The 27,459-nt window shown below is 41.7% G+C and overlaps 1 protein-coding gene across 10 annotated transcripts in view; it reads right to left on the bottom strand.

Annotated features, from left to right (window-relative positions):
* FHOD3 (formin homology 2 domain containing 3) overlaps positions 1-27,459 on the bottom strand; it is a 330,045-nt gene that overhangs the window by 72,254 nt on the left and 230,332 nt on the right. For 7 of the 10 annotated variants that reach the window (XR_015794612.1, XM_088132801.1, XM_088133023.1 and 4 more), the window contains 3 exons: positions 26,873-26,923; positions 20,476-20,690; positions 1,322-1,618 (listed from right to left, as the gene is read on the bottom strand). Coding sequence is in view for 9 of the 10 variants with exons in the window: in XM_088132801.1 (XP_087988927.1) it covers positions 1,322-1,618; positions 20,476-20,690; positions 26,873-26,923 (563 nt within the window). In the remaining variant the exon portion in view is untranslated. The remainder of the gene's footprint in view (positions 1-1,321; positions 1,619-20,475; positions 20,691-26,872; positions 26,924-27,459) is intronic. The other 3 variants (XM_088133068.1, XM_088132739.1, XM_088132890.1) reach the window with 2 other exon arrangements.

Genomic DNA, 27,459 nt, shown 5'->3' on the forward strand with positions numbered 1-27,459 from the left:
AAAACTTTGGAACCCCTGGGGAAGCTCAGTGATGCCCTATTTTCTTTCAACATGGTGGATTTAGAATAGACCTGTTGAAAGCAGTCATTAGGGCAAAATGGATATTTTATCCATTTATATCCTAATATACTAAGGATATTACTGTGAATAAATGTTGCATACAACAATAGATGATCAAACTATTATTAGAGAGCCTCCCACACAGGTTTTTTAGAACAAAGAAATGTGACAATGTATTATATAAGATGTGTGCTTTCACACATAAAGGTATGCGTATGAGCAGAAATATGCCTGTACAAAGTGAAACATGGTTAAACATTTGCTTATGCCATGCATCGAAGAAAAGAATAAATCAGAGTTTACTTTCATATTAACATATTTCTGGACTGGCATTATGTGCAGACCATAAATTAGTAAAGTAATAAATTAAAAAAGTGAGTTGAGCCTGACTTCTTGTAACTTATATGGATAGATCCATGTAGTTTTCTTGAAATGATTTTACAGTAGCTTGTCGCTGTGCTCTGCTGGGAAATGTTTTGGCTTCCCAGTCTAGCTGACAGCCCTGGGTTTTCAAAATAGTTCTCCAATTACAAACCAACTTCCAATTTTGGATGGCAGAATTGAAATGTAAAGTAAATTCTATTTCTGGTCCACATTTAATGAAAACATGGGCAACCAAAACAGAGGTAAGTTTTCCTTCCTTTTGGTCACAAGGGAGGAGAAGCTCGGTGAGGGCATGAATCCAGCTCTTCATGCAGAAATAGTTCTGCTGATCCTAAACTATGGTTTAGATGGAAACGTGGCCCATGCTTGGTTATCAGGAAGGATGTTCAATAGCAAGCAGCAAGTTGCTGAGTATAAGAATATAATGGCATAGACACATTCAAAATGTAGCCAGTTTCTTTGTCTTTCAATCAGGAATCATATACAGTTAAGATGATTTTTTTCATGGAGCAGTGTGTATGTGAAAAAAAAAATACTACCCTTGAAAAGTGGACATCACCTTATTTGGCTAATTCTTACACACATGCAGCGAGGTGAAAATAACTGAAATATTTTACAGATTCCTATATTTCATTAAATACATGTTATTTAAGTTGCTGATTTTTTTGAATATATCCTGAAATCCTCCAATGACCAAAATCATCTGTTACAGGGGTGAAAAAAATCAAAATGTGATCAAAGCCCTCCTCCTATGATTTGTGAGCTTACAGGAAAATTTAAAAGTGAGGAAACAGGCTCAAATTTTTGTTTTTGTTTTTACCCCAAATATAAAAATGACAAAACTACACATGATTACAGGAAAAAGGCTTCAATTTACCCGCTTCATTTTTATTGCTTAGTTTTTGCTCCCGCTCCTCCCTCTCTAAAGTGCTGCTTGCTGAAGAGAGCCCGGATGCAGAGCAGTTGTCTTTCTCATTCACATCTTCATTTTGCCTCTCTTTTTCACTTATTGCACCTTCTTCTCTCTCTTGCTCTGGACCCAGCTCCACCTCTGCAACCTTTACTTCCTGGGATGTTTCTGTTCCCTGCTTGAACTTGGCCTCCTCTTCCTGTTCTGTTTTTGTTTCTCCCTCTGCCTCAGGTTCTGGTTCACATTCAGGTTGACTGGCACTCACTGGTGAAAAGAATAATGGAGAAGAATTCCCTTAATAGCAATCAAGTGAATTCCATCCGCTTTCACTTCCCCAAGGGAGTAAAAAGAAAGACGTCTTGCTAAGAAACAGCTGTGTGTGGGATTCAGAGCACAACATTTAAAGCTAGCGCTTTCTGTTCATGAAGAATAATTTGGAACCCTGCCATTCCTTACTTGAATAAAATCTAGCCATATACCAAAGTTTATATTTATACGTATTTCACCGCAACAGTATAGTACCTAATTAGTACATTGGTAAGGAATAGTTGAAAATACTTATGCCAGTATGTCCAGTTGGAAAAGCAAAAAGGGGTAATAAAAAAGGACAAATTGACTTTGGACTGATATTCGCTCTGTTATTGAAAACATTATTGTAGTGATTGATTCTTCATCTGACATACACAACTTACTAATAAACACATGTGTGCTAATTTTATTACTGTGACAGAAAGCATAGCTTGGAAAAGGAAATGTCATGTACATAGCTGATAGGAAACATATGTCTTCTAATGCCTATTTATTTCAGTATAGCCACATAAATCACTTTTTGGCTCTTGGCATATGTTGTCTCTTAAGTGATTGGCATCAGGCACATACTGTTGATGGTGCAATTTCCTCCTCCATATTTTATCACTGACACAATGAAAGCCAACCATTTGCTATCATTATCATTCAGCTGACGTTTCCCATGCAATAATATTATGCTATGCTCTAAAAACCCTAAAAGGCACTCACAGATATTAAGTCAAGCAACTCACAACTATTGGAATGTAGAGATAACCCTGCAGAAGTGATAGATATGGAAATGTGTATATTAATAATGTGTAATTCAGACATCAGCTCTTAGCTAAATTATTCAACTCTTTTGGCTTTCTCTCTGAGATCTTCCTGATCTCACTTCTAATCTGTGCAATTAATGCAATATTACAGAGGATACTACAGAGAGCTGTTGGCTTAACTGGTGTTTCCTGAGGACAATTCAGCTGAGTTATAAAATGAGATTTAAGGACAGAGGAGTTTATTTAAATAAAGAGATACAGAGAGTTCACTGAAGAGATGTACAGCTAAAAACGGAGACCACAAGATTATTTGAATACGTTGGAAGACTTGGGGAGGGGCGGTGCCACAGGAGCCTCCTAGAAGCTTTCTCGCTGAAATCCTGAAAGGAATTGAACCAAAATACTGTTTTAACAGAACTGATTCAAGATAACATTCTGATATATTAAACCCTCAGCTTCTAAGGTTGTAGATATTTATTTCCTAAACAATTCTTGAGAAGTCAATAACAATGTACTAGAAAAAGGTACTCTTCTAAAATAAAGGTATTTGTTATTTGCCTCACCTGTCAGGTTCGGTCAGCACGGGGCCTCGGGGAAGCTCGCAGCCAGACCACGCGAACTCCACCGGCGGTAGCTAGCGAGGAAAAGAGGAACTGAAAGCGCCGCTAATTAATGGGCCACCTGCGCCCAGCCAAACAGGAAAACCGCAGCGGAAGCTTTAACTATACACTGATAACGGCGCGAGCCAACAATGAACGGGGCCGCAGGCAGCGAAACAAAATCGACGCGCAGCACAGAACCCTCGGGCTTGCACGTAATGGGGGAGGACCAACCCAAGCCGGAGGGGACTGCCAATCAAGGACAATGGACCCTGACCGAACCTGCCATCATGGACAATCAAGAGGGATTATTGGGGGGCCGATAATCCGCAGCGGTAATGCGATCGCGGGGCGGAAAAAAGCGCGAGAAGGGGGGAATATAACGAGTGATGCAATTGTACCAAGCCAGTCCTGGCTTTGCTTGTGACTGCTACGTTACGCATGCGTAAACCTCTTTTGTCAACCACATGTGTCACGAGAGTTTCTCTGTCGAACGGGGCCACTCTTACATAAAGCCAGGACTCACCGTTAGCGCTACCCGGTACCACCGAGGAGCGTTTCCCTTTCTAATACAGGCATGACCAGCGACGAGGAATCCGTGGGTCAGCTGGAGCACGAGGAACCCGGACTCGAGGAGGGACGGTCAGAGCCACCCAGGAGCGACGGGACAGCGGCCAGGGCCGGGGACCCTCCAATGGAGCGGTGGTCGATGTACGTGAACCAAGGGCCAGACAGCTCAGGCGTTACGATGACCCGGGGTTCGGGGGCCCGGAACCGCGAGCAGGACGAGAAGCTCACCCGACTAGAGGAGAGGATCGAGCGGTGCCTAGACGTCGTGGAGGCGATGCTCCAGACCTTGCTACAGAGAGCGGGACCATCGGCAGTGAGCGATGGCACGAGCAAAAGGGGTGGCAGCCCGGCACCCCAGCCGGCACCGCCCACGATGCCCCGGTCGGTGGACCGACGGGCGGCGGACGCCCTGAGACTTCGAGGCATCACTGGGAAGTTCTCAGGGGACCCTGAACAGCTGCCGCACTTTTTGACACACGTCAGGGGTTTTATGCAGAGGGGTGGTCACCTATTCGCTAGGGACGAGGATAGAGTATCCTACGTGGCCGAGCTGTTAGATGGCCAAGCGGCTAGCTGGGTGATCGGACTATACGACGCCAACGCGGCGGAACTGCGGAGTTTCCTGGACTTCATGCAGGCGCTCCGGGACAGATTCAAGGACACATTGAGCTGAGGATGACATCCTGCAGTTCAGACAGCGGGACAAGTTGGTATCAGAGTACGCCCTGGAGTTCCGGAGGTTGGTAGAGAAGCTCACAGACTGGCTGGAGTCCCTGAGGGTAAAGTATTTTAAGAGGGGGCTCAATCCGGAGATCCTGGAGCGGGCACTGGGACGGGATGACCCGTCCACAGTGAAAGATTGGATCTGGCTGGCCGGAACGGCGGAATCGGCGTGGTGGCAGATTCAACAAAGCGCGAGGCGACGGGACCAGACGAGGGACCGGCCAAGGGAGAGACCCCCAGAGGAAAGGCAGAGCAGTCGGCGGCAGTCCACCGGGGGGCGAGAGGCAACCAGAACCCCGAACCTGTGCTTCCGGTGCGGAGGCAGAGGCCACCGAGCGGCAGTGCCCGACGGAGCGGGAAGGAGCCTCACCACGGCCTGAAGTCAAGCCCCCGCGTCCTACCGGGAAAAGGGCTGGTGACCGACCGTGGAAGAGTGCAGTGGCGGCGGTGACCGAAAGAGGACGGATGGGGTGGTCGACCCCGGAGACGGCATCCTCCGGAGAGGACTCGGAGCGAGCGGGAAACGAGGCGCGCTCGCACTGAACGGCGTCCCAGTGCGAGCAGGAGAACCAAGGCGCGCGGACCCAATCGGGGATGAGGACTGCCTTCCGTTCCGGGTGAGGATACACATCCGGGGGGTGAGATCCGGAGGGGAGGCACAGCTGCGGGCGCTGCTGGATTCAGGCTGCACCCACTGCTTGATGCACCCAGCTGTGGTCTCGGGACTCGGACTACAGCTGAGGCGCCTCCGGGAGCCCATTGCATTCAGCCAGCTAGATGGCTCGCTGGCAGGGGGGGACCAGCTCAGTATTACACCGAGCCGGTCCAGATGACGATCGGGAGTCACCGGGAAGAACTAAGATTTGTGGTGGTCCTGGTGGCCGACTACGCGGTGGTGCTCGGCTTGGTGTGGCTGCGGCGACGGAACCCACGGGTCGACTGGACGGCGGAGGCAGTGCGATTCGGGGTCGACAGGCCGGCGGAGTGTGAGAGCAGAGGGGACCGGGGCGTGGCAACGGGCACGACCGCAACCACAGACGGGCAAGTGGAGGATCCCAGGCATAGGGAGGCGAGACGAGAGCAGACGGAGCCCGAGACCTGGCCGGCAACAGCAGCAACAGCAGTGCCGGAACCCCGGAGACTCGCAACGATCCCGAGGCATGGGGAGGCAGCGGCGACTGGCGGAACAACTGCAAAACGAGGGACAGAGTCCGGGGAACCCACGACGAGCGGCGGAATCCCGAGGCAATATCGAGACCTGGCGGTGGCGTTTGGGGAGAAGGAGTCCGACCAGCTCCCTCCACACCGACACAGTGATTGCGCCATCGAGTTAGAGCCAGGGGCAATGCTGCCCAAACCGAAAATGTACTCCCTGTCAATGAGGGAGATGGGGGCTCTGCGGGAGTTCATAGACAAGAACCTAGCGCGGGGATTCATCCAACCCGCGAAGTCACCATTAGCGGCCCCGGTACTATTCCGGGAGAAGAAGGATGGCTCGCTCCGGATGTGCGCGGACTACCGGGGGCTGAACGCAATCAGCACCGAGTACAAATACCCCCTCCCCCTGATGAAGGACTTAATGTCGCACCTATCTAAGGGGAGGGTGTTCACGAAACTGGACTTGCGCGAAGCTTACTTTAGGGTCAGGATCCGCGCAAAAGATGAGTGGAAAACGGCATTCAACACGCCGCTCGGAAGCTACCAGTTTTCCGTGATGCCGTTCGGATTAAAAGGGGCCCCGGGGCATTTATACAGGTAATAAACGAGGTGTTGCACGACCTACTCTACCGGGGCGTCCTGGTCTACCTGGACGACATCCTCATCTACACCGAAACCCTGGCGGAGCACGTGAGCCTGGTCCGCACGGTGCTCCAGAGACTGCTGAAGGCGCAGCTGTACGCAAAGCTATCAAAATGCGAGTTTCATCGGGAGCAGCTGGACTACCTCGGCTACCGGATATCCAGTCGGGGAATTGAGATGGACCCGGCGAAAGTAAAGGATGTTCTGGGCTGGGAAGCGCCGCGAACCCGGAGGCAACTTCAAAGCTTCTTGGGGTTTGCGAACTTCTACAGACAGTTTATCCCGAACTTCATCCAAATCGCCCTTCCCCTGACAGACTTGCTAAAAACCAAGGGCACTGGAAAACCCCCCAAGCCCAGCATGACAGTTGCGTGGACTGCAGAATGCCAGGGGGCATTTGAGGAGCTAAAACGGCGGTTCACAGTGGAGCCGATCCTGCGCCATCCCGACCCAGATCGGCGGTTTATCATCCAAGTAGATGCGTCAGACGTGGCAACGGGGGCGGTCCTGCTCCAGCCCAGCCTGGAGGGGGCCATCCACCCATGCGCCTACGCCTCCCGCAAATTCACAGAGACAGAGAGAAGGTGGATGGTGTGGGAGAAAGAGGCGTACGCCGTCAAGTGGGCGCTAGCCACGTGGAGGCATCTATTGGAGGGGGCAGCTGAACCATTCGAGGTGTGGACGGACCACAAGAACCTCGAGGCCCTGAAGGCCCCGCGTAAGCTATCCCCCAAACAGGCGTGGTGGTCCCAATACTTTGGGAGGTTCAGGTTCACCCTAAAACACATCCCTGGGAAGCACAACTTCCTAGCAGATGGGTTGTCTCGCATGCCCCAGCACGCCAGCCTACGAAAGGAGATCGTGGACTCCATCATCCCTGCCAGCAGGCTGGCTGCAAAGGCGGTGACCCGGAGCCAGACCAAGGGGGAGCGACGGGATGCGGCGCCTGAGGTAAAGCAAGGGTTCGCGGAGGCGGCGGAGCGGGACACTTGGCTCAAGCAAAACCGAGAAGTGCTAACCAGCCAAGAGGGTTTGTGGTGGCACGAAGGGAAGTTGTATGTGCCCGAGGGGTGCCGACGGGAGGTCATGGAAAGAGCCCACGACAGCCGGAACGCGGGGCATTACTGCTTCGTGAAGACGCTCCACTTAATTCGGCGGCAGTTCTGGTGGCCAACGCTCCGGAAGGACGTGGAGGCATACTCGGGGGGTTGCCCGGTGTGCGCGACGGCGAAAGGGGCCAAAGGCAAGCCTACGGGGTTACTCCAGTCGGTAGCGGAGCCCGACGGCCCATGGCAAGAGATCGCCATGGACTTCATAGTACAGCTCCCGGAGAGTAAGGGGAAGACCGCCATTTGGGTGGTTACGGACTTATTCTCCAAAGAAGCGCACTTTGTAGCATGCCGGCGAGTCCCCACGGCAGAGAGGTTGGCGCGGCTGTTCGTGCAACATATTTACCGGCTGCATGGCGCGCCCCGACGGGTCGTCAGCGATCGGGGTGGCAACTTCATCGTGTGGTTTTGGAGGGAGTTCCTGAAGCGGGTGGGGACGAAGCAAGCCCTCTCCTCCGCGGCGCATCCGCAGACGGACGGAGCCACGGAACGCCTGAACGGGGGGCTCGAACAGTACCTGCGGTGCACCGTGGGGCACCAACAGGACGATTGGGTGGAGCTACTGCCATTCGCGGAAGTAGCATACAATAACGCCGTCCACAAGAGTACCGGCTTTTCTCCATTCAAAGTAGCCACCGGGAGAGACTTCGTACCCATGCCGGAGTTGCCTCAGCCGGAATCCCAAATCAACTCCCTGGACGCCTGGTTCGCCCAAATCGACGCCACCCGGCGAGCGGCGCACGCGGCATTGCAAAGAGCCAAAGCCAATTACAAAAAACACACGGACCGCAAGAGACTCCCCGAGGGGCAGTGGAAAGTGGGGGACCAGGTGTATTTGTCAACCAAAAACCTAAAGACGCACCAGACATCGAAAAAACTCAGCCCGAGGTTTGTGGGGCCGTTCCCCATTGCAGAGGTCATCAATCCAGTAACCGTCAGGCTGACGCTCCCGAAAAGCCTCGGGAAGATCCACCCGGTGTTCCATTGCAGCCTGCTAAAGCTGCACCAGCCGGGGAACGCCTGGCAAAAGGCAGAGGGGGTGCCACCACCCATCATGGTCGGTGGGGAGCAGCATTTCGAGATCAACCAGATACTGGACGCCAGGAGGCACAAGGGGCAGGTCCAGCTCCTAGTGCAATGGAAACATTTTCCCAAGTCCCACAGCGAATGGGTAAGCAAAACCCACATAAGAGCGCCGGACCTAGTGCGGGACTTTTACAATAAATACCCCGGGAAACCGAAATAAAGTCGGGGGGGGAGTTGTCTTCAGGGGGGCGGTATGTCAGGTTTGGTCAGCACGGGGCCTCGGGGAAGCTCGCGGCGAGACCACGCGAACTCCACCGGCGGTAGCTAGCGAGGAAAAGAGGAACTGAAAGCGCCGCTAATTAATGGGCCACCTGCGCCCAGCCAAACAGGAAAACCGCAGCGGAAGCTTTAACTATACACTGATAACGGCGCGAGCCAACAATGAACGGGGCCGCAGGCAGCGAAACAAGATCGACGCGCAGCACAGAACCCTCGGGCTTGCACGTAATGGGGGAGGACCAACCCAAGCCGGAGGGGACTGCCAATCAAGGACAATGGACCCTGACCGAACCTGCCATCATGGACAATCAAGAGGGATTATTGGGGGGCCGATAATCCGCAGCGGTAACGTGATCGCGGGGTGGAAAAAAGCGCAGGAAGGGGGGAATATAACGAGTGATGCAATTGTACCAAGCCAGTCCTGGCTTTGCTTGTGACTGCTACGTTACGCATGAGTAAACCTCTTTTGTGAACCACACGTGTCACGAGAGTTTCTCTGTCGAACGGGGCAACCCTTACATCACTTTCATTTATTTGTTTAAACTTCTCAAATGGAATTTTCTTAATCAAGGCTCAATACTACTTGTATATAGGTAGAACCATTTAATATTATGCATAGTCTCAGAACTGAGCGCTTTTTAAAAACACTAACAGATTAATGAATAATAGATCTATCATTCAATCACCAGTAACCATCAAAGTTGAAGGAAACCTTCATATTCAAAGGTTAAACACCGCTAATGAACAGTAGGTGTCAGATGCTCATTGGGGGAAATTCAAATTATGAACTTTTTTGGATGAAACAGAATTTTATCCTGTTTCAAATTAACTCATCCCAGAAAGAATTCCAGACCATACTGAAAATATTACATCCATTTCCAGCCGGGCCTTTTTGCTTCTTGAGGACACCCACAAGACATTGTTTCCCTTTACTAATTTTCAGGTTGCTTGTGCCATTATTCATTGTGTCTTTATTCCTGCTGAGTTTTTGGTACAAGAAGAAAACTACCAGGTCATTAGCACCTTACTCTTTCTGCACATAAATTTTTGTTGAAAGCTGTGGTGATAATGGCATGGCATTACAGCTTTGCAACCTGGCATTTGTCGAAAAGTTGCGACTATGGTGGCAGGTTACAGTGTAAAATCTCTATATGAGCGTGAGACAAAGTTAACTCCCTTGAGCCCAAAACCTGGGTGTCAAGGTGAGGCAAGAGTTTGTTGTTCACTGGTTACACAGGCAAGGAAAATTAAGGTGGGAAGCTTTAAAGGAGACCATGAAACTGACTAGAAAGACTAAGATTCAATCTATTATGTTGCCTATGAAATCTCCCAGAGAACTCCAAATTCCAGCAGAGGAAGGCAACAGTTCCTGTGAATAGGAAAAGATCTAGTTCCAACTTCACCAATTGTACAATAGAAGTTTTGCAATCAGAGCTGTACTGAAGACAAGATAGAAAAAAAAATGATTCACCTTCTCTGGATGGCAATATTGTCAGAACACAACCCTGTGATGCCAATGCCAAATCAGTGCAAACGTCAAGTGTAGAAGAAAATAATAGCTCCAACAACAAAATGAGAGGGGACATTCCAAGAGAAACAAAATGGTAGAGCCAACCAAAAGGAAATAAGAGATCTAGGGCTTATCTACACATCCTGGTTGCTGTGGCATGAAGATGCCCCACTTACAGCTTGCTGGGGACTTGTCCTCACAACTGAATCTCCACCTTGTTGCCAGCCTGCTGCTATGACAGTTGAAGTTGAACTAAGGTGTTCTGGTATGAGAGAAATGTTCTCCATTCTATACCAGCAGAAGGTCTCCCATGCAGACATTCTAGGTGTCGTGGAAAAGGAAATTTTGGAGGCCCGCTATCTGTTGGGTTCCCATTGGCTTGTTGCAGGGCTTCCTCCTCCTGTCCAGCCAGAGGTTGTGTGCCTTTGTGGCCACTTTTGCTACAGCTACCAGAAGGACCAGATACTTTACTGGCACAGGATGCTTCTTCTAATTTTTGTTTTTCAGATATGGGAATATTGATCTTACAAATACCAAACATAGATCTAGTGGGAGATCTACTGATCTCCCTACTGATATTCCTACTGATACTGATATTCCTACTGATAAGCAAGAATAAAGAAGGCCAAACTTTATCCAGCAACTTTTTTGCCAGTTGGTGAATGAGATGGGGGAACAATTAAAGAGGAATGGCTGCACAGTATTCAATTCTTTGTGTATGTGTGTGTGCGTGTGTGCGCGTGCACGCATGTGTGTGTGTTGTGAGTGGATATTCTTGTAGGTATGCAGGTATGTATGTATGTATGTATGTGTATGTATGTATGTGTATGTATGTATGTATGTGTGTGTATATATATATATATATATATATATATATATATAAATTATTGTGCATGTGTGTGTTTAGAGAGAGACCTGCAGAGCAGAGACATCCTGAAACATTTCCCCCCCCTCTGCATCTAACAAATGTGAAGTGGACTATTCTAAACAAGTATCCATGATAAATACTATAAAGGTTGGAGAAAAAAATAAATCCAAGTCTCCTCCTCAAAAAAGATTGTCTGGATGAATGATTTGAGATGTGACTATATAAATTTTATTCAATCTATTTCTGTTCAGTCTTAATTGTCTATTATGGGTACAATTTCCTGGAATACAATAAAGTTGTAACATCCAACTTTGTCTCTCCTTATCTCACAGCCTGAAACCAAGGGTTCACTTGTCACAAATTTCAGACTGTGTCAGGGAATCAGGTACAGAATCAATTTCTTTAACAATTTCTTACAACAATTCCACGTGCCGCAAGCCAGTGAAAATAGCATCTTTGGAATCATTACTGGCCTCCCCCTCCCTCTCCTCCTCCACCACAACTACATTAAAGCTCTGGGTAGCAGGTAATCAAACGTGGAGGCACTGCCTATTTAAAATTCTCCTTATACTTGTGCCCAGAACTTTGCCTCATTAACCTGGATTACTGGACTTTCGTCTATTCTGTGATTATGCTCTATGTGTAGACCTTCAGATTTATGGCAGAGTCTCTGATTTTTCAAACCCTGTACCAGAAGTTGACAGTTCTTGTTTTCTTCCCTTTATAAAAAGTGCCTTGTAGACCTTTGATCTTGGATTTATGCTCCTTTGTTTACATTTCTTAGGCAGACAGGACTACAGTGGGGAGAACAGAAATTCTTTGAAGAAACAGAGCTACAAAATTTGCACGGAGTTTCTAGAGAAGATGGATAGTGAAATTAAAAAAAAGCTCAGGATTAAATGGTTAATGAGATGCTATAGCTTAAATTGCTATTTCCTTTTGGACTGGTTCAGATCCAGACAAGAAATGAAGTTATAATGTAGACTGGACAGAAGTTTAAATTGTATTTGACATTGGAAAGACTTTGTATTTTGGAAAGGCAACATGCCCTAAAAGAATGATCTCCCACCCCCATTTTTTAATACAAAGATGGTCATAACTGAAACACCAGATTCTGAGATTCCTCATCACTAGATCAGACACAAGAACTTGCTTCCCCGCAGTGCTAGTATCTTTGAATCAAGATGGCACTGTATTTTGATGGGATTGGTGTGCTTTGCTTCTCTGAAATATTATCCTAACAATTGTTTATCAGCTACTCTTAATTGACAATGTCGGAATCAGAAACCACTGATAATCTCTTTGCTGACAAAGAATGTGCTTGTTAAATCCTTGGATGTTATCTAATAAAGTTACTCTCCTTCCATAATGAGTGAGTTAATGAGAAGGCTGTTATCTTTGTTTTTATGGAGATGCCGGAGGTCATAATAGTTATTAAAATAATGGATAACACTGCAAATACAAGATTGAATGTGGCTGCACTTGGAAGACTGAAAGAAGTCTACCGATACTTCTATAAACTGATTTACTGAAAGTGAAAAAGATCATTCACAACTAAGTAACATTCTAAGAATCTCAGCCTCCTTGGTTCAATGTACATATACAAGGAATTCCAGAACATGTGGAAAAGGATCAGCCTATTCTTTTATGGAAGTCATAATATGTGCAATATTAGCTGTGCTAGAAAATTATCAGCTAGGTTCTGAGAGAGTGTTTCTTCTTTTTATATTGTGATAAGCTTTGGCTATATATTGTGAAGTTTTTCAGATTTTCCGTGAAAAATAGTTTATTGCAAAGAGTAGGCCTCACTTCTGCATTTTGTTTTTCCCCCAGATCACTCTAAGGAGTTTCAACAACATAGAAAGGTGTTTGGTACTGTGAAACTCATGGCTTGTGAGAAGAATTTTAAATATTTTATCACGAGTTTAGTCATCCTTGTTTTTAAAATACTGGATAATATCCAGACATCCTTTCATAATGGAGGCAAAAATACTCCTTATTGCTTTAAGTTCTGACTGAAATCTCTTTGGAGGGTTGAAAGTTTTCCATGTTTTGTCATTGTGCCTCTTTCAGCTCCAGAGTGCCAACATTTTTATCTGTAGTTCCTAAATAGGCATTTGTTTGTTCTATGTACTTGTCCTTGGAACTACAAGGAAAAGATTAAAAACTGCAGATTCTTTTTAAAATAGCTATGGTTCATTCCAAAACTTGCACCTGTTTTTTGGATCTGAATTTATGAAGATGTATTTCAATATATCAAAAAAACAAAAACAAAAAACAAATCTAGTCATCCTTTTACCCCTTGTTGGTTTGTGTAATAAATCATCATCATCATCATCATCGACAGGAAGTGTCAAGCATACTTGCAATGAGTCTGACCTATTAAAGATCAGGAAGTACAAATTTTATGTTTACTTTCATAATGTTTTTATTGTTTATTTGTTGTTTTATTTTTTATTTTCACAAGAAAGGGCTGGATTGGCTATATTCCCTACTCCAGGACCATATTCCAAGATGGATTATTTATTTATTAAATTTCTATCCTGCCTTTTATAGTAAGAGCTCAAGGCAGCATACACAGTGCTTCTTCCTCTTGTTTTTCCCCATAAAACAATCCTTTGAGGTAGGCTGAGCTGAGAGAGTGATTGGCTGAAAGTCACTCAGTGAACTTCTGTGGCTGAGGATGAACTAGAGCTCCGGTCTCCCCATTCCTAGTTTAACACTTTAACTACTACAATTACACTGGCTCTAAAATATGACTTTTCTCATTTCTTTTCAATATATATACCTTTTCTATTGTTCTGTTTCTAATTTTAATTATTTCTCATGGCATTTCTGAAACATGGAAGGTTATGGAATCGAGGTCACTTTTCTAAGTGTAGTGAAGTATTGTCTAAGTTAAAGTAAAATGGGAAATAAAATTGCTTTTCTATAGAGACTAACCAGAGATAAATACCTTTAATGGAAAGCTTGGGTTTGGGAGATTATGTAAATACTTCTTCCAAATAAGTAAGAGTTTATTTTAATCAGTATATTTGCTAACTTAGCTGCTGAAGAAGAAATAGAAGGTTGTTTTTTACATATCTAATATTAGATTGAGAGATCAATGGCTAGCACCTATTGAATTAATATGGTCAAATGACAGATTCTCTAGAACAAATACCCTGCTGTTTTAAGTCACTTGAAGGGATGGAGAGGTTCTGAATCAAAATCTGGATCACTGTTTATATTGTAACACCCTCCCCATCCAAATTATACTCTTGGTTTTATATGTGTGAATTTAATTGAATGAAGATTTTGCACTGTAGCAATCCTAAACATAAATACTGTATACTTTACACTCATACGGTTCTTTCTGATAATAATTTAAATGCATCTTTCCAATGTATCTTGAATTATAAAGATTTAATTAAGCAGCTAGAAGAGAAAATGGTAGAGTTTTTTATTTTAATAGAGACTTGATATGATTTCAGAGATTTGGTTACAACGTGGTTTTATTTCAGGTTGAATCAGTGATCATTGATCATAACAATAAGTATTATTTGATTTGATATTCCAGATGGTTAACCCATGAAAACCTTATATTTGAGATATTTACACTATTGCCTCTTTTGAAAGTCCATGTTTTTAAAAGGTTTGGAGGAATCAATTCAGGCTCCTAAAACAGTAAACTACTCCTAAGCCAGAAGAGGAAGAAGAAATTGTTGAACTGATATTAATTATTTATACAATCTTGGACACAATGAGTTCCAACACGTTCCTTGAAGGCTGAATAAAATAATGTGAAATTAGGGTTTTTTTTTAAAGCTAAAAACAGAAGTTAATAAATAAAATGCTATTCTGAATACAACTCAGAAAATGTTTAATAAGCGATGGTTCAATTCATACTTCTTCTGTTCAATTCATTTCAATTCAATTCATTTCAGGAATTGGAATATTTAACCCATATTGTCTGAACTTATCTTACAATCACATTTGGGACTGAAATCCGCAGTATTGAGGATAATGGAAACATATTTTCTCCCAGGTTGTAAACCCAGTGCTTGGAATATATCAAAGTGTCACTGTATCTTTTAGACATGGGGAACAGCCAAAATTATTACAGGCAGTCCTTGACTTATGACCATTCATTTAGCGACTGTTCAAAGTTACGATGGTGTTGAAAAAGTTATTTATAACTGGTCCTTGCACTTATGACCATTGCAGCGTCCCCATTGGCACTTGGCAACTGGCATGTATTTACAATGGTTGCAGTGTCCTGAGTTCATGTGATCGCCATTTGCAACCTTCTCAGCTGGCTTCCAACAAGCAAAATCAATGGGGAACCATGTGATTTGCTTAATGAGTGCTGCAAAAAATGTTGTAAAATCGGGTGTGGTCACGTGATGCCTTGCTTAATGACTACACCACTTAATGATGAATTTTCCAGTCCCTATTGTGGTTGTAAGTCGAGGGCTTACACCCCTTGACTATGTATACAATATTGGAAGGATATATTTATACTTATATTTATTAGTGCTGACATGCGCATTATCTGTCTTTTCTTTTTTGCAACAAGAGAGGAACAATAACTTTTGAACAATTTAGTAAAACTTCATGGAATTGTTCATGGAATTGCAGGCCTTTTTTCTTTTTTTAAAAAATGAAATTATATCGAAACAAATTATAATAAGCATCCAATAGTTAGGGGACATTTGCTACCTTTATCACCACAAATTTTGCTCTTTGAAAACTGGTCTTTAAGTTCCACAGGACTTACATGAAAACCAGACAAAAGTGGTAGATTCAAAACTCACAAACTAAATGAGAATATTCCACATGTAAATATCAAATAAGTAAACAAAACCACAGGAAAATAAACTCTGAGATGCTGCTATAGTGACGGCAAGGAAGGAACAGGGGAAACTGTCAGGAGTCACTGCTTGGGAGAAGAGCGCATAGTGTGGGGTTTCCTTTCAACATCTCCCAGCTTTAGAACATTTTGGAACTTGTTCTGTAAAGGTGTACAACAGCTAGATATGAATGCACAGAGACTATAACAAAGGAGGAGGAGGTTTCCAAAGAAAAGGAAAAAAGAAGGGACAAGAAGTGAAATACATGGTTAAAACATGGCTGTCTCAGCAAGTCTTTAGAGATGAGCAGCTGTGATTTGCCTGACATCTGTTTCAGTAGATGCTATTATAATTTTGTATTGTTTTTAATGGATATTAATATGTGATTTCATGGTTTTACTGTTTCATGACTTAGGTTTGTGATCTGTCTAGAAATGTGCAATTTTGGCAGAAAATACAATGCAACATGATATAAGAAAATGACACAAACAGCTGAGAGAATTAGGAGACATATTGTTTCTCTGGAATTAATATAGTAGACACTAGGTGTTCCCATGTAGGGTTATCCTGACCACCTGAAGCTCAGTGGCATAAATTTAATAAAAACCTCAGTATTAAGAGATGCATGGTGATACTAGGGGACTCCCCTGTGAGGGTGACAGAACCAACTTTTTATTGTGATTTTCTACCCCTACCTAATTATTCAAAATGTGATGTATAACCTACCCAGATTTAACTATGGTCCAGATTCATGTAAGAACAAATAGTACATTCAGAAGAAGTGCTGAACAGATTTTCAAAAAATATGAATCCCCATATAGGAAAATTTATTTATTTATTTAATCATACTTATACAGCTGCCCATCTCACAAAACCTGTTATAGCATTGGGGGCATAAATGCTGGTTTCATCACTCATTAATGTGAAAAATCAGAGAGGAGAGAGAGAAAGATAGTGGATATGAAAAGGTCGTTGCATAAATGGTATAATAAAAATAAGAAGAATTCCTAGGGGGGGTGGGGGGGGTTGTGTCTTTGAGTCAGTCCTGATAGTTTTCTTGGCAACATTTTTAAAAGTGGTTTGCCATTGGATTTTTTCTGAAAGAGAATGACTCGCCCAAAGTAACCCAGCTGGCTTTGTGCCTAAGGTGGGACTACTACACCTTATGGTCTCCTGGTTTCTAGTCTGGTGCCTTACACTACATCAAACTGGCTGTCATCAGCCACAGTAGTAATGGAGAATCAACTATTCTGATATCTGCCAAAGGACTAAGCAGCTAAAAATATAACATAAGATACATTTTTGAGTTGCTTTCATGATAACTTTATCTTTCAGAATAAAGAGGAAGAAGCAAAAGGATTTGCTGCCTTAGAGTTATTTATGGTCAGTTGAAGGGGCAGGAATGTTGGAAGAGATCATGCCAACTTGTATTTCATGATCCAAGAGTGGTGAAAACTGAGCTTAGTTGCAGGGAGATATAAGACAACTCCTGAAGCACAGTATTGTCCCTGTGGCATAGGCGCGATAAAAACTATTGTCCATATTCTCCTTTACTGCCAGTTTTTTAGGGACATTCATCACCAGCTGATTACTTTTCCAGGGCATTCCAATAATTTCTATTTACTTGATCTGTTATATGATTGAGATAATTCTATCTCTTTAAATATAGCAAAATTTTGTTACATTATGTGTAAACTCCACCCAAAAATGGCCAATAACAGTTTTTTACACAGGTGCTAATTTTACTTTTTGTTTTCGAAGTTATTTTATTCAGTATATGCTGGTCTATGATTATAATAAAGATTTGAAAGTATGACCTTAGTTGTCCATATTCCTCGTAAGTAATGCTTTTTAAGATTAGCATTCCTAGAGGTAAGTTGGGAACAATCACATGGGTAGAAATTCTGCAAGAAAAAAAAAGTTCAACAAAGACCAAAAGCCTATAAAATAAAAATTCTGAAGGCACAATTGGCAGCTATTCTCATGAGGGGGAAAAAAAAAAAAACGGAGGACATCGAAAGAAGCTGGTGAGAGCTACACAGGAAGCTCTCTGGTGAGTGGAAGCTTAAAACATGCATCTGTCAAGGATGAAGAGAAAGATATATTGCCAGGAAGTACAGAAGAGAATATATTTGAATGTGTTCAAATTATGTCAGGAAAAGTAAGTTATGGAAAGAATTGAAAACTGCAAAAAAACAAGTGGTCCTTTTTTAGTTGCCTGTAATTTGTGAGAATTCTTGGGCAATAGGCAAAGTGTCTGAAGTGTGAAGATTCTAAAATGAGAGAAAAGCAGATTCAGCAAATTACAGACCAAATAAACTAATATCTCTATTGACCAAAATTCTAAAAACAGATTTAAGAGTTGCACTGATTTGTAGGACACATAATGTTAGGAATAAGTCATGCCAGACAAATAGTCTATCTTTTCAGATATTGGTTGAAAATTCCATGAATATGGTATATCCTTTTCAAACAAAGCATTTGAGAAGCATTCCCCAGGGTTCTTTGTTAGCAAGATAGTAAAATCTGGGTTGTATGATACTGCTGTTAGGCAAATCATATTCAACAAGTGCTCTAAGTGCTTCTTAACAGCTGCTTGTTCATCTATATTTTGTGGCTGGTGATCACATTTAAATTTGAGATATTTATCTTTCTCTTAGTGCAGAAAATATATTGTAGTCAATCTCAGTCAACTTCCAGTGATATCTGATTGTAAGTACAATCTATTTGCAAAGTTCCATAATACTGCATACTTGCTAATTACTGTGATGCATTTCTCTGGTAAATCCTGAGACACTTACTGTAGGTTGATAGAAATTAATCCTTCAGTCATTAAGAGTCTGGCTCTGTACCTGTTACAAATCTACTGCAATACTTAATAAAATGCTCCATTTTATAAGGTAGTGTTTAGGATAATTCCCAGAGACATATGCTAAACCAGTGATAAAAGAGATAGCTATTTTCCACACAAGAGTTTTGAAAAATTCTAATTTTAGGGAAAATGGATTGTAATGCCTAAAATTGAATTTGAATGACTGCCATTCCAAATATTTCTAACCAGAAGTGAATTTACAGATACAGTCTTCGTTGGAAATCTTTGCAAACTAAAATAAAGCTTCACATTGGCATATGCAAAGAAAGCATACATCCATTCTTCCTTCAACTGACAGTTGGGCTAACAGCATGTTTGAAGCAATAATAGTCATTAAAGACAAGAAACCTAAGTCATATATACCATCAAGTCATATACCATCAATCCATAGAACAGGCGAGTGAAAACTGGTCTTGAGCATCTACCATACTTAAAAGTATTTGTCAACTCTAACTGTATGGATTTTCTCTCCCTAAGGAAGACATTGAATATAGAAGTAGCATAAATATATAGTGCATGAACATATTTTAATTAAGCTCCAAGACACTAATCAAAGAAAATTCAACTAAAATTCAGCACTCCCAAAGAGGAAATATTTAAGCAGATGCAAAACTTGTCAATGATACCAGCTAAACTTAAAACAAGGATATAACTTGGCCTATAGGTTATCCTTTCTTTCTTTCCTAGCCGATTAACTCAAGTCTTTAACATTTAACTAAAGTTATGATTTTTACAAAAAATAGTTCTTTTCTGTTTTCTTCTCTCTCCATTAAACTGAACAGCCAGTCTTGGCATATGATAGCCACACTTCTTTCAGAGATTCTTGAAACAAAAACCAATCTATTTTGTACACATACTGTATATACTAACATTTTGTTTTCATTTTAACATCTACATGGTACCTAACAATAATTTAAATGTAATACAAATTAAAATTCAGGCAAGTGAATTTTGAATGTATACACCCAGATTTCTCATCTTCACGCCACCCCATTCTGTTCTGAAAGTTTTCAAAAGCAATTTTGTAATTTCCGAGAATTTCAAAATCCCAGAATTTCAAAAGCAGCTTGTTATTCAATATGCATGGCTCCTGTGAGTATAGAGAGTCCCTTACAAGTCTTCCGGGAATATATAAGAATTATTGATTTATCCTCTGCATCAAGACCTACAGAAGATATTGCTTTTCTGGGTATAACCTGGGCAAAATTAATTATTTTTAATTTCTGAATTAGCACAATCCTCTGAACCACCAGACTCTATGGGGGCCTGGAGGATTTATCAAATCAAATCAAATCAAATCACTTTATTACAGCCATAAGGCCAGAAAACCTGGAGGATTTTTAACTAACAATCCATCCTGCTAGGAGCCATGTGTATTGTTGACAAGTTGCTTTTGAAATTCCACACTGGATTTTAATGTGGAGAGCTCTTTCAAATTGGGAGAAAGGTAATAGAAAGATGAGAAGCCAATGGAATGTTAAATGTTTAATCTCAGCTAGATTGCATGTCTTTAGTGTTTTGAGGTTGTTAAACATAATATGCAAGAGTCGTACCAAAACCTGAATCAAATCACAGGCAGGCCTATTTAGTCTAGCATTCAGTTCCTTTATGGCCAACATAAACATAATATCACACCCTTTTTTATGTTTCCAAGCAACTGCCATTCAAAGGAATACTGCCTCTAATACTGGAGTACCCATTTATAGCCTTATTCTCCATGATTCTAAATTCAATCTAATTTCTAAGATATTAGATTTCTAATTTCTAAGCCTACGTTTCAACAACAATTATCACACTTTCATAACATGGAGCACCATATAGTCTGTAAAATTTTATCTACTATAACTACAATAATTATTTACAAGCACTTACCTTCTGGAGTTTGGGGTCTTTTGCAAGAAGTCACACAAGCCGATGGTTTCTCAGGAGAATATGTTAAACCTGGGGTGGTACATTTGGGAACGGTAGCAGTTGGGACTGGAGAACCACCCAAATTCAAGGATAAGTCACTCCTGTCCCTACATAAATTTCGACTTCTCAGCTCCTTTTCATATTCTTCAGCTGCCAATTTTTCCAAGTATTTATATCTGAAAGTTAAATTCCAAAGGGATTCCGTAAAGAAGAAAAAAGTGCAGCTGATACTTGTTTATAAATGAAACAGCCATAAGGAAATGTATGACTTCTTGACACATGAAATACACAGCAAAATGGGCTGCTGGGTTAATCTTCCAGGGGTTGGAGGGGATGGGGGGGGAGATGTGGAAACCCAAAATGTTTTTAAAAAAACCAATAATAGAATGTTGCTCAGATTTGTTTATATTGCCTCTCAAAACAACTTAAATGAAGAAAAATATCTTCGTCTTCACTTAGAAAAATGCTTCCAAATTTCTAGTCCCAGTTTTACTGAAGAGAGAGGGGAAAAAAGCATACTGCTCAGAGAAGAAAGCTCTAAATAATACAACTTATAAATGTTTGGACTAAAAACAGTCTGAGTCTCTGAACCTGCTACTATTTGTTCTAAGAGCAGTGCACTGGAATCACTTTGTTCTCTTCAGTGCCTAGAATGGAAACTTTTAAAAAACATTAAAAGACTTCTCTGCCGGACTCAAGATATCCAATAGCTTGGATATGATGTCACATATAGTTTATTCATCAAAGTCAATTGAAAAGAACAAAGATACATCTGTTTTGCATTTTAGGCAGGCAAGATTCACTAACTGTTTATTAAGACCAGCTACCAATCATATTCTCTATACAATTCCATATATGTTGTGACCAAAATGATTTGAAAAATGTGCCTCTTCCAGATGTCCATTAACTTATCCACCGTTATTTGAACATGGGTACATACATGAATACAGATGTAAAAGTAGACTCCTGATTCTGCCTTATTCAGTCATGAATTTCTAAAAAAAGGCAAATCAAAACTAATTTCCCACATCCCAGGCAATGTGTACTACTTCCAATGTCTCATTGCTATATACTTGTCAAACTAACATGCAATATGGCAAAATAAAGACATATTTCTATGCAACAGTACAGTGTTGTCTAAAACTCTGATAACGCTGATAATTTTCCTCCCAAATTAAAATTAGAAGCCTCTAAAATTAGACACCTATCTCACTTTTAATTCTCAAAGAGCTTAACTTTAAAATGTAAACTGTACTTTTCTCAGAAGAACCTATGCCCTGTTTTTGTGTCACAACATATCACCTTTCAAATCATTATAAGCAAATCATGCAAAGATACAATGAGAATGTTCTTTTGGGAGTGAAACTATATGTGAGAAATGAGAACAAGCAGTGATATCCAATGTACCTGCACTAGTACATCTACCCTTGGCAGAGACTGAAGACAAATTAGTGAATCCTGCATACACATATCATGCAAATCTTCTGTCAGATGATGCTTTGCACATGAAGCATTCATTAAGTTCAGGAATTTTGTAAAAATGAAACTAAACTCAGGAAACTATAGTGCTTATATTTTCATGCACACAACCACTACACAGAAGTATGCCTCAATCTTAAGTAACAAGGACACACAACAGATCTGCAGTAGCTTTTGGGGGTGAAAAGAAGGGTTCTCTGTGAAAGAGAGCATACACAGAACTAGGATTCAATTGCAAAACGGGGAAGTCTGTCCTTAAAAAAGAATAACCACCTTGATTTAATTTTGCTCTTGTGAGTATAAAAACAAGACAGACTCCTACATGTGCTACCATCACAGAGTGAATCACAAGAATGTATGAGCTGGAAGGACCTTATAGATGCCTGGTCCAATTGCCTGTTCAGAACAGGAGTAACAATCCCATTTGCAAACCTCCAGCTAGGAAGTGTGCACCACTGTTCTAGTCAACTCTGTTCCACTGCTTAACCACTTTTACCATCATAAGCCTCCTCCTAAGTTTTAGCTTGAATCAGTATTATTTTAAGTTCAGTCTGTTGGTCCTTCTCCTGCTCTTGGTTTCAACAGAGAACAGCTTTTTCATGCTCATGACATCCTTTTAGATAGTATGTTATCTAAATACATTAGTGTTTTACAAACTACACATGCATAGCTCTTTTAACCATTCCTGACAGAGCTTGGTTTCAGCTCTTCCTTGATCTCACTCCAGGTTCTCCATGACCTTACTCTTGTGCCCAGAAATGGAAACAGTACTCCAAATACAATCTAACCAGTGCCCATACTGTACCCCAAATACAATCTAACCAGTGCTCTCAAAGGAAAAATATATATAAAAAATGAAGATAGTCTGGAAGCTGCTATCATGTAGCACACCAGCTATCATGTAGCACACCCCATTGATTTTGCTTGTGGGAAGCTGGTAGGGAAGGTCATAAGTGGTGATCATGTGACCGTGGGACGCTGCAATGGTCATAATTGTGAGACAGTTACCAAGCGCCCGAATTGCAATCATGTGACCATGGGGATGCTGCAACAGCTGCAACTTCACGGACCAATTTTAAGCCCCCCTCGTTCAACATCCTTGTAACTTTCAATGGTTGCTATAACCCGAGGCCTACCTGTACGTTAATATCCCTGTATCAGGAATTGGATTCAAGCCAATCTCTTAAATCTAAACACCAACTCATTAGTTTCTTCATGCATTATAAATGGAGAGAGCTCAACACGTGAGCACTGCACATAATTTCCTCTTTCTGACAATGTTGCTTCAGTAACACAATTTTTTTCCTAAAGACATTAATGCTTTCAGTTATGGAAGCTAAAACAGGCAAAAACTTTTTTTTTGCAGATATACTTGCTGAAAACATGAATGACTGCAGAAAAAAAAAATTCAGTGGAACAATGTTCATTTTAGCACGAATTAGTTATTATGCAGGAAATCTGTGATTGGATACTTAGAGCAATTTTCTTCTAAAATCAACCCTATTTTCCTCTCCCTAGTTTAGAGCAGTGTTGGAGCATGGCCTGCATGTTTTCCCTAGATCAAGGATGTGCACAATGGGTGTATTGCTCCACCTAGAGTATCTGTGCTTTGCCACAGCTAGAAGCTAATGGATACTGATTTTTCAATTTTACTGTCTGCAAAGAGGAAAAGAAAAATAATCCAGGGAACTATAGGCAAGTTAACCTCATATCATGCCTATGTAGATTTAACAACAGATCATGAAGAGATTAATCCATAGGCACTTTAAAAACAATTTGGTAAATACTAGAAAAGTGTATTGATTTCTTAAAACAAATCTTGTTAGACTGTTATCTCATTTTTTAAAACCATGGATGGCATGACAATTAAATGGATATATAGCTGGTTCAATAATCATACTCAAAGAATGCTCATGAATGTGTCCTCATCAAAATGGAGAGATGATAGAATGAAGTGCTGCAAGACTCAGTTCTGGGCTCTGGATTTCAATATTGTTAGTATTAACTTGAAGTGGTACAGTGAATACTTATCATGGTAGCAAGGAACAAAATAGTTAGGGACTGCCCTTTAAACACTCCTGTGGAACTCTCCTGGTAAACTTCTGTTTGCTGTCCCTATTCATTCACTTCATGAGTTTGTTCCTTGGAATCTGACTGCCTTGCATTTCTCTCATAGTCTCTGCTTATCCAGGAGGAAGCAGTCACTGAATCATCCACGAAGGGCAATTATTTTTTCTTTTCCTAGTTATAGTAAAATTAACTAGTTTTTGTTTGCTCTAGTATCTTCTTTTTTCTACTGTTGCATACTTATAAAACAAAAATGCAAGTGTATTGTCGAAGGCTTTCACGGCTAGAATACGATGGCTGGTGTGGGTCTTCCGGGCTGTGTGGCCGTGTTCTGGAAGTTTTGTTTCCTAACGTTTCACCAGCATCTGTGACCGGCATCTTCAGAGGGCAGGAGCACGGACAGGAGCAGTTGGGGCACAGAGAGAACTGCTCCTGTCTGTGCTCCTGCCCTCTGAAGATGCCGGTCACAGATGCTGGAGAAACGTTAGGAAACAAAACTTCCAGAACACGGCCACACAGCCCGGAAGACCCACACCAGCCAAAAATGCAAGTCATTACTAGAATATGAATTTACTCTTTCAATTTTTACATGACTAATTATGTAAGCTAATGCTCTCTCTACATGGAAGAGGAATGAGGAGCTGGGTGATTATTTTCCTTTCCAGAGACCTCACAGCCTGCTTCGCCAGTGAGAGAGAGATAGAAAATTAGCTGATTCTATACACAGGACAAATTACCAGAAAAAAAAAAAGTTCTATTTAGGTCTCTTCCTCATGGCCATGTTAATGTGCATTCCTCCTGTCCCTGAGTCAGCAGAAAAGGATGTTGATATAAATTTGTGCTGTTCCTATTGCTGAACTTTACTGTGTCTCAGCAACAATGTGGTGTTGTTCTCAAAGATTAAAATGGCCCTGTCCTTATAGATTTCCCAGCTTCCTTTCCTTCCCACCTAGCATTACCACTGTTTTTCATAACATGTGGCATGGTGGGGGACTTAACATGGATGGGGGACATAACATGTGGGGCAGGGGGAATTTATGCTTGAAACTGAGTGTTTAGTCATGTAGAGTAAATTGCCTCAGTAAATGCAGTTCTACTGATCTTCAGAAAGGGTGCTATTCTGCTGTCAATTAAAAAAAATCCTGTCTGTTAATTGTCTGCTGTCAATTAAAAAAATATTCTGACTCTTCTGGGAATGAGTGGAATAAGAACAAGCTTGCAGGTGTATTGAAAGAGTTGCTTCCTTATCATCTTCTGCCCCTCCCACTGACCTGTCAGCCAGGTTATGTATTCTGGAAGTTTTCTGGAAGACAGGCATTTCCATGTCAAAACAAACAAGACAGCAGACATCTTGATGGGGCAGAGGAGAATGCAGGGTGGAGTGGGAGGGGGCTCAGAGATACAGTAACAGAACCCTCTTCTACTTCATCCTGCCTGCCTCCTGTGCTACACTAACTGTTAGCCACCCTCTCTACCAAGAAATGATAAACCCATGTGAAACCCATTCTCATCAGGACCAGCAAAACATTTGGAATACACTCATCTGTCTCTTTCTGCTTAAATCAACTAGCAGTCCCTTTTTTTGTACAGAAAAGTCAGCAGTCTTTTGAAACACTGAAGTTTCAAAAGTTTATAGTGATGTTTCAGAGGTTTAAAAGCACGTCTACTGGTCTTCCAGAATATACTATTTGTCCTGGACCTTCTCTTTATAAGTAAACAAAATCTATACTTCTACTGAAAATAGCCTTAAAGATATACAGTATTGGCAGAATGGCTAATCTTCAAAATTGAACACTGTTCTTTAATTCTTAGAACAACTTTATTTATATTATTCTTAAAGACATTATATTGCATATTTCGGCATATAAATTGGTTTTATTTTCTATCATGAAAATGTTCCTTAAATATTTTGAATCTGGTTTGCCCTTAGAAATGTGTCTCTTAACTCCTTTCAGACTTCAAGCCAACTCTCTGCTTAAAACAGGAGCACAAAATATGTCCCCTGGCACTGTGTCCAGCGAACCTGTGAACCAGCTAGTGATGGTCAGCTATTTTTTCTTTTTCTTAAAAAAAAAAAGAATAATAGAAAGCATAACTATCGAGAGAGAAGAGATGCAGTTTTATGAGGAAAATAATAATATAGGCGCCTTAGATGCAATCCCAAAACATCTGGAGCACCACTTGAACACCATCAGCATTGACAAAATCACCATCAGCCAATTGCAAAAGGCAGATTTACTTGGAACAGCTTATATCCTGTGACTATACTTTTAACACCATCAAACAACGACATCTGCCTATCCCAGGTCCTTGGGAAGGACTCAATAGGTGGATAAAAATGCCAAATGCAGTCTAAACATCCAGCTGACTGTGCAACCAACCATAATAATGGAATTTTAAAAAATAAAAGTGATCAAATCCACTTTGGAAGTTGCTGTGTTACTTCTGGAATATGGCCCTCAACATAGTGTGCAATGGCCTTTGAGCTGATGGAAGTTGTGTACCCATGGTTGAGAAGACAAATGAATAGACATTTTGGGAGGCAACACTGCATCCATAACTTGTATAACAAAATATGGCAGTGAGGGTGAACAGTTACTGAAGACCCCACTAGTTCAAATATTATTTTTGTCAAGTTTTCAGTAATTACCTATTCCTTTTTTTGACTTCTCTGTATATAAGACTTTGTATGCATGTCTGCATTATGTCCTTTTTTGCAAGTTTAGTTAGAAGTGTGTTTACAGAATCATGCACCTCTTAATAGTGGATTTAAGAAATGCAAAGCAGCCAAAAGCAGGGGCTAAGTACAAACCTCTCTTCTCTTGCTTGTTTTAGCTCTTCTCTTTTATCTAGATAATTTCGACTAAAAAAGAGAGATGCACAAAGTTACAGGTAAAATAAAAAAAAACAGGAAAGAAGAATAAATTAAGCAACAAAAGAAACAGAAATCAGAAAAAAAGGAAAAGCAAATGAAGCAAAAATAGCTAATGATAAATTTCTATAAGAATAGCTTTGATAAATTTCTATAAAAATTTCTAATTTGTATATAAATTTCTATATTCAAATAGCTTCGATAAATTTCTATAAGAAAATATAGCATGATTTGAGTACATCCTCTCCTTGTTTAGCGACTATGTTCTGTTCCAATGGCTTGTCATTAAGCAAAATGGTCGTTAAGTGAATATGTGATTGAGAAGGGGGGATGCTGGTCACTGGTTGCTGCTGTCTCATTTAGATCACGTTCTCTCCTACAGTGTCCTGTGTCTGACCTGTTTTTTCCTTCTTTTGCCCCCTTGCAGGGTGGAGAGATTGCTTAAACAAGCTATCTCTTCCTGAGCTGCTTTTCTCCACAGTACAAGCTCATCCCTAAAAGTGTTAACAACAAGTTAACAAGCTCAG

Source organism: Python bivittatus, unplaced genomic scaffold (assembly GCF_059951505.1).
Source record: "Python bivittatus isolate LINGU-HERP-01145 unplaced genomic scaffold, Pbiv_v1 ctg000000_np1212, whole genome shotgun sequence".
NCBI lineage: Eukaryota > Metazoa > Chordata > Lepidosauria > Squamata > Pythonidae > Python > Python bivittatus.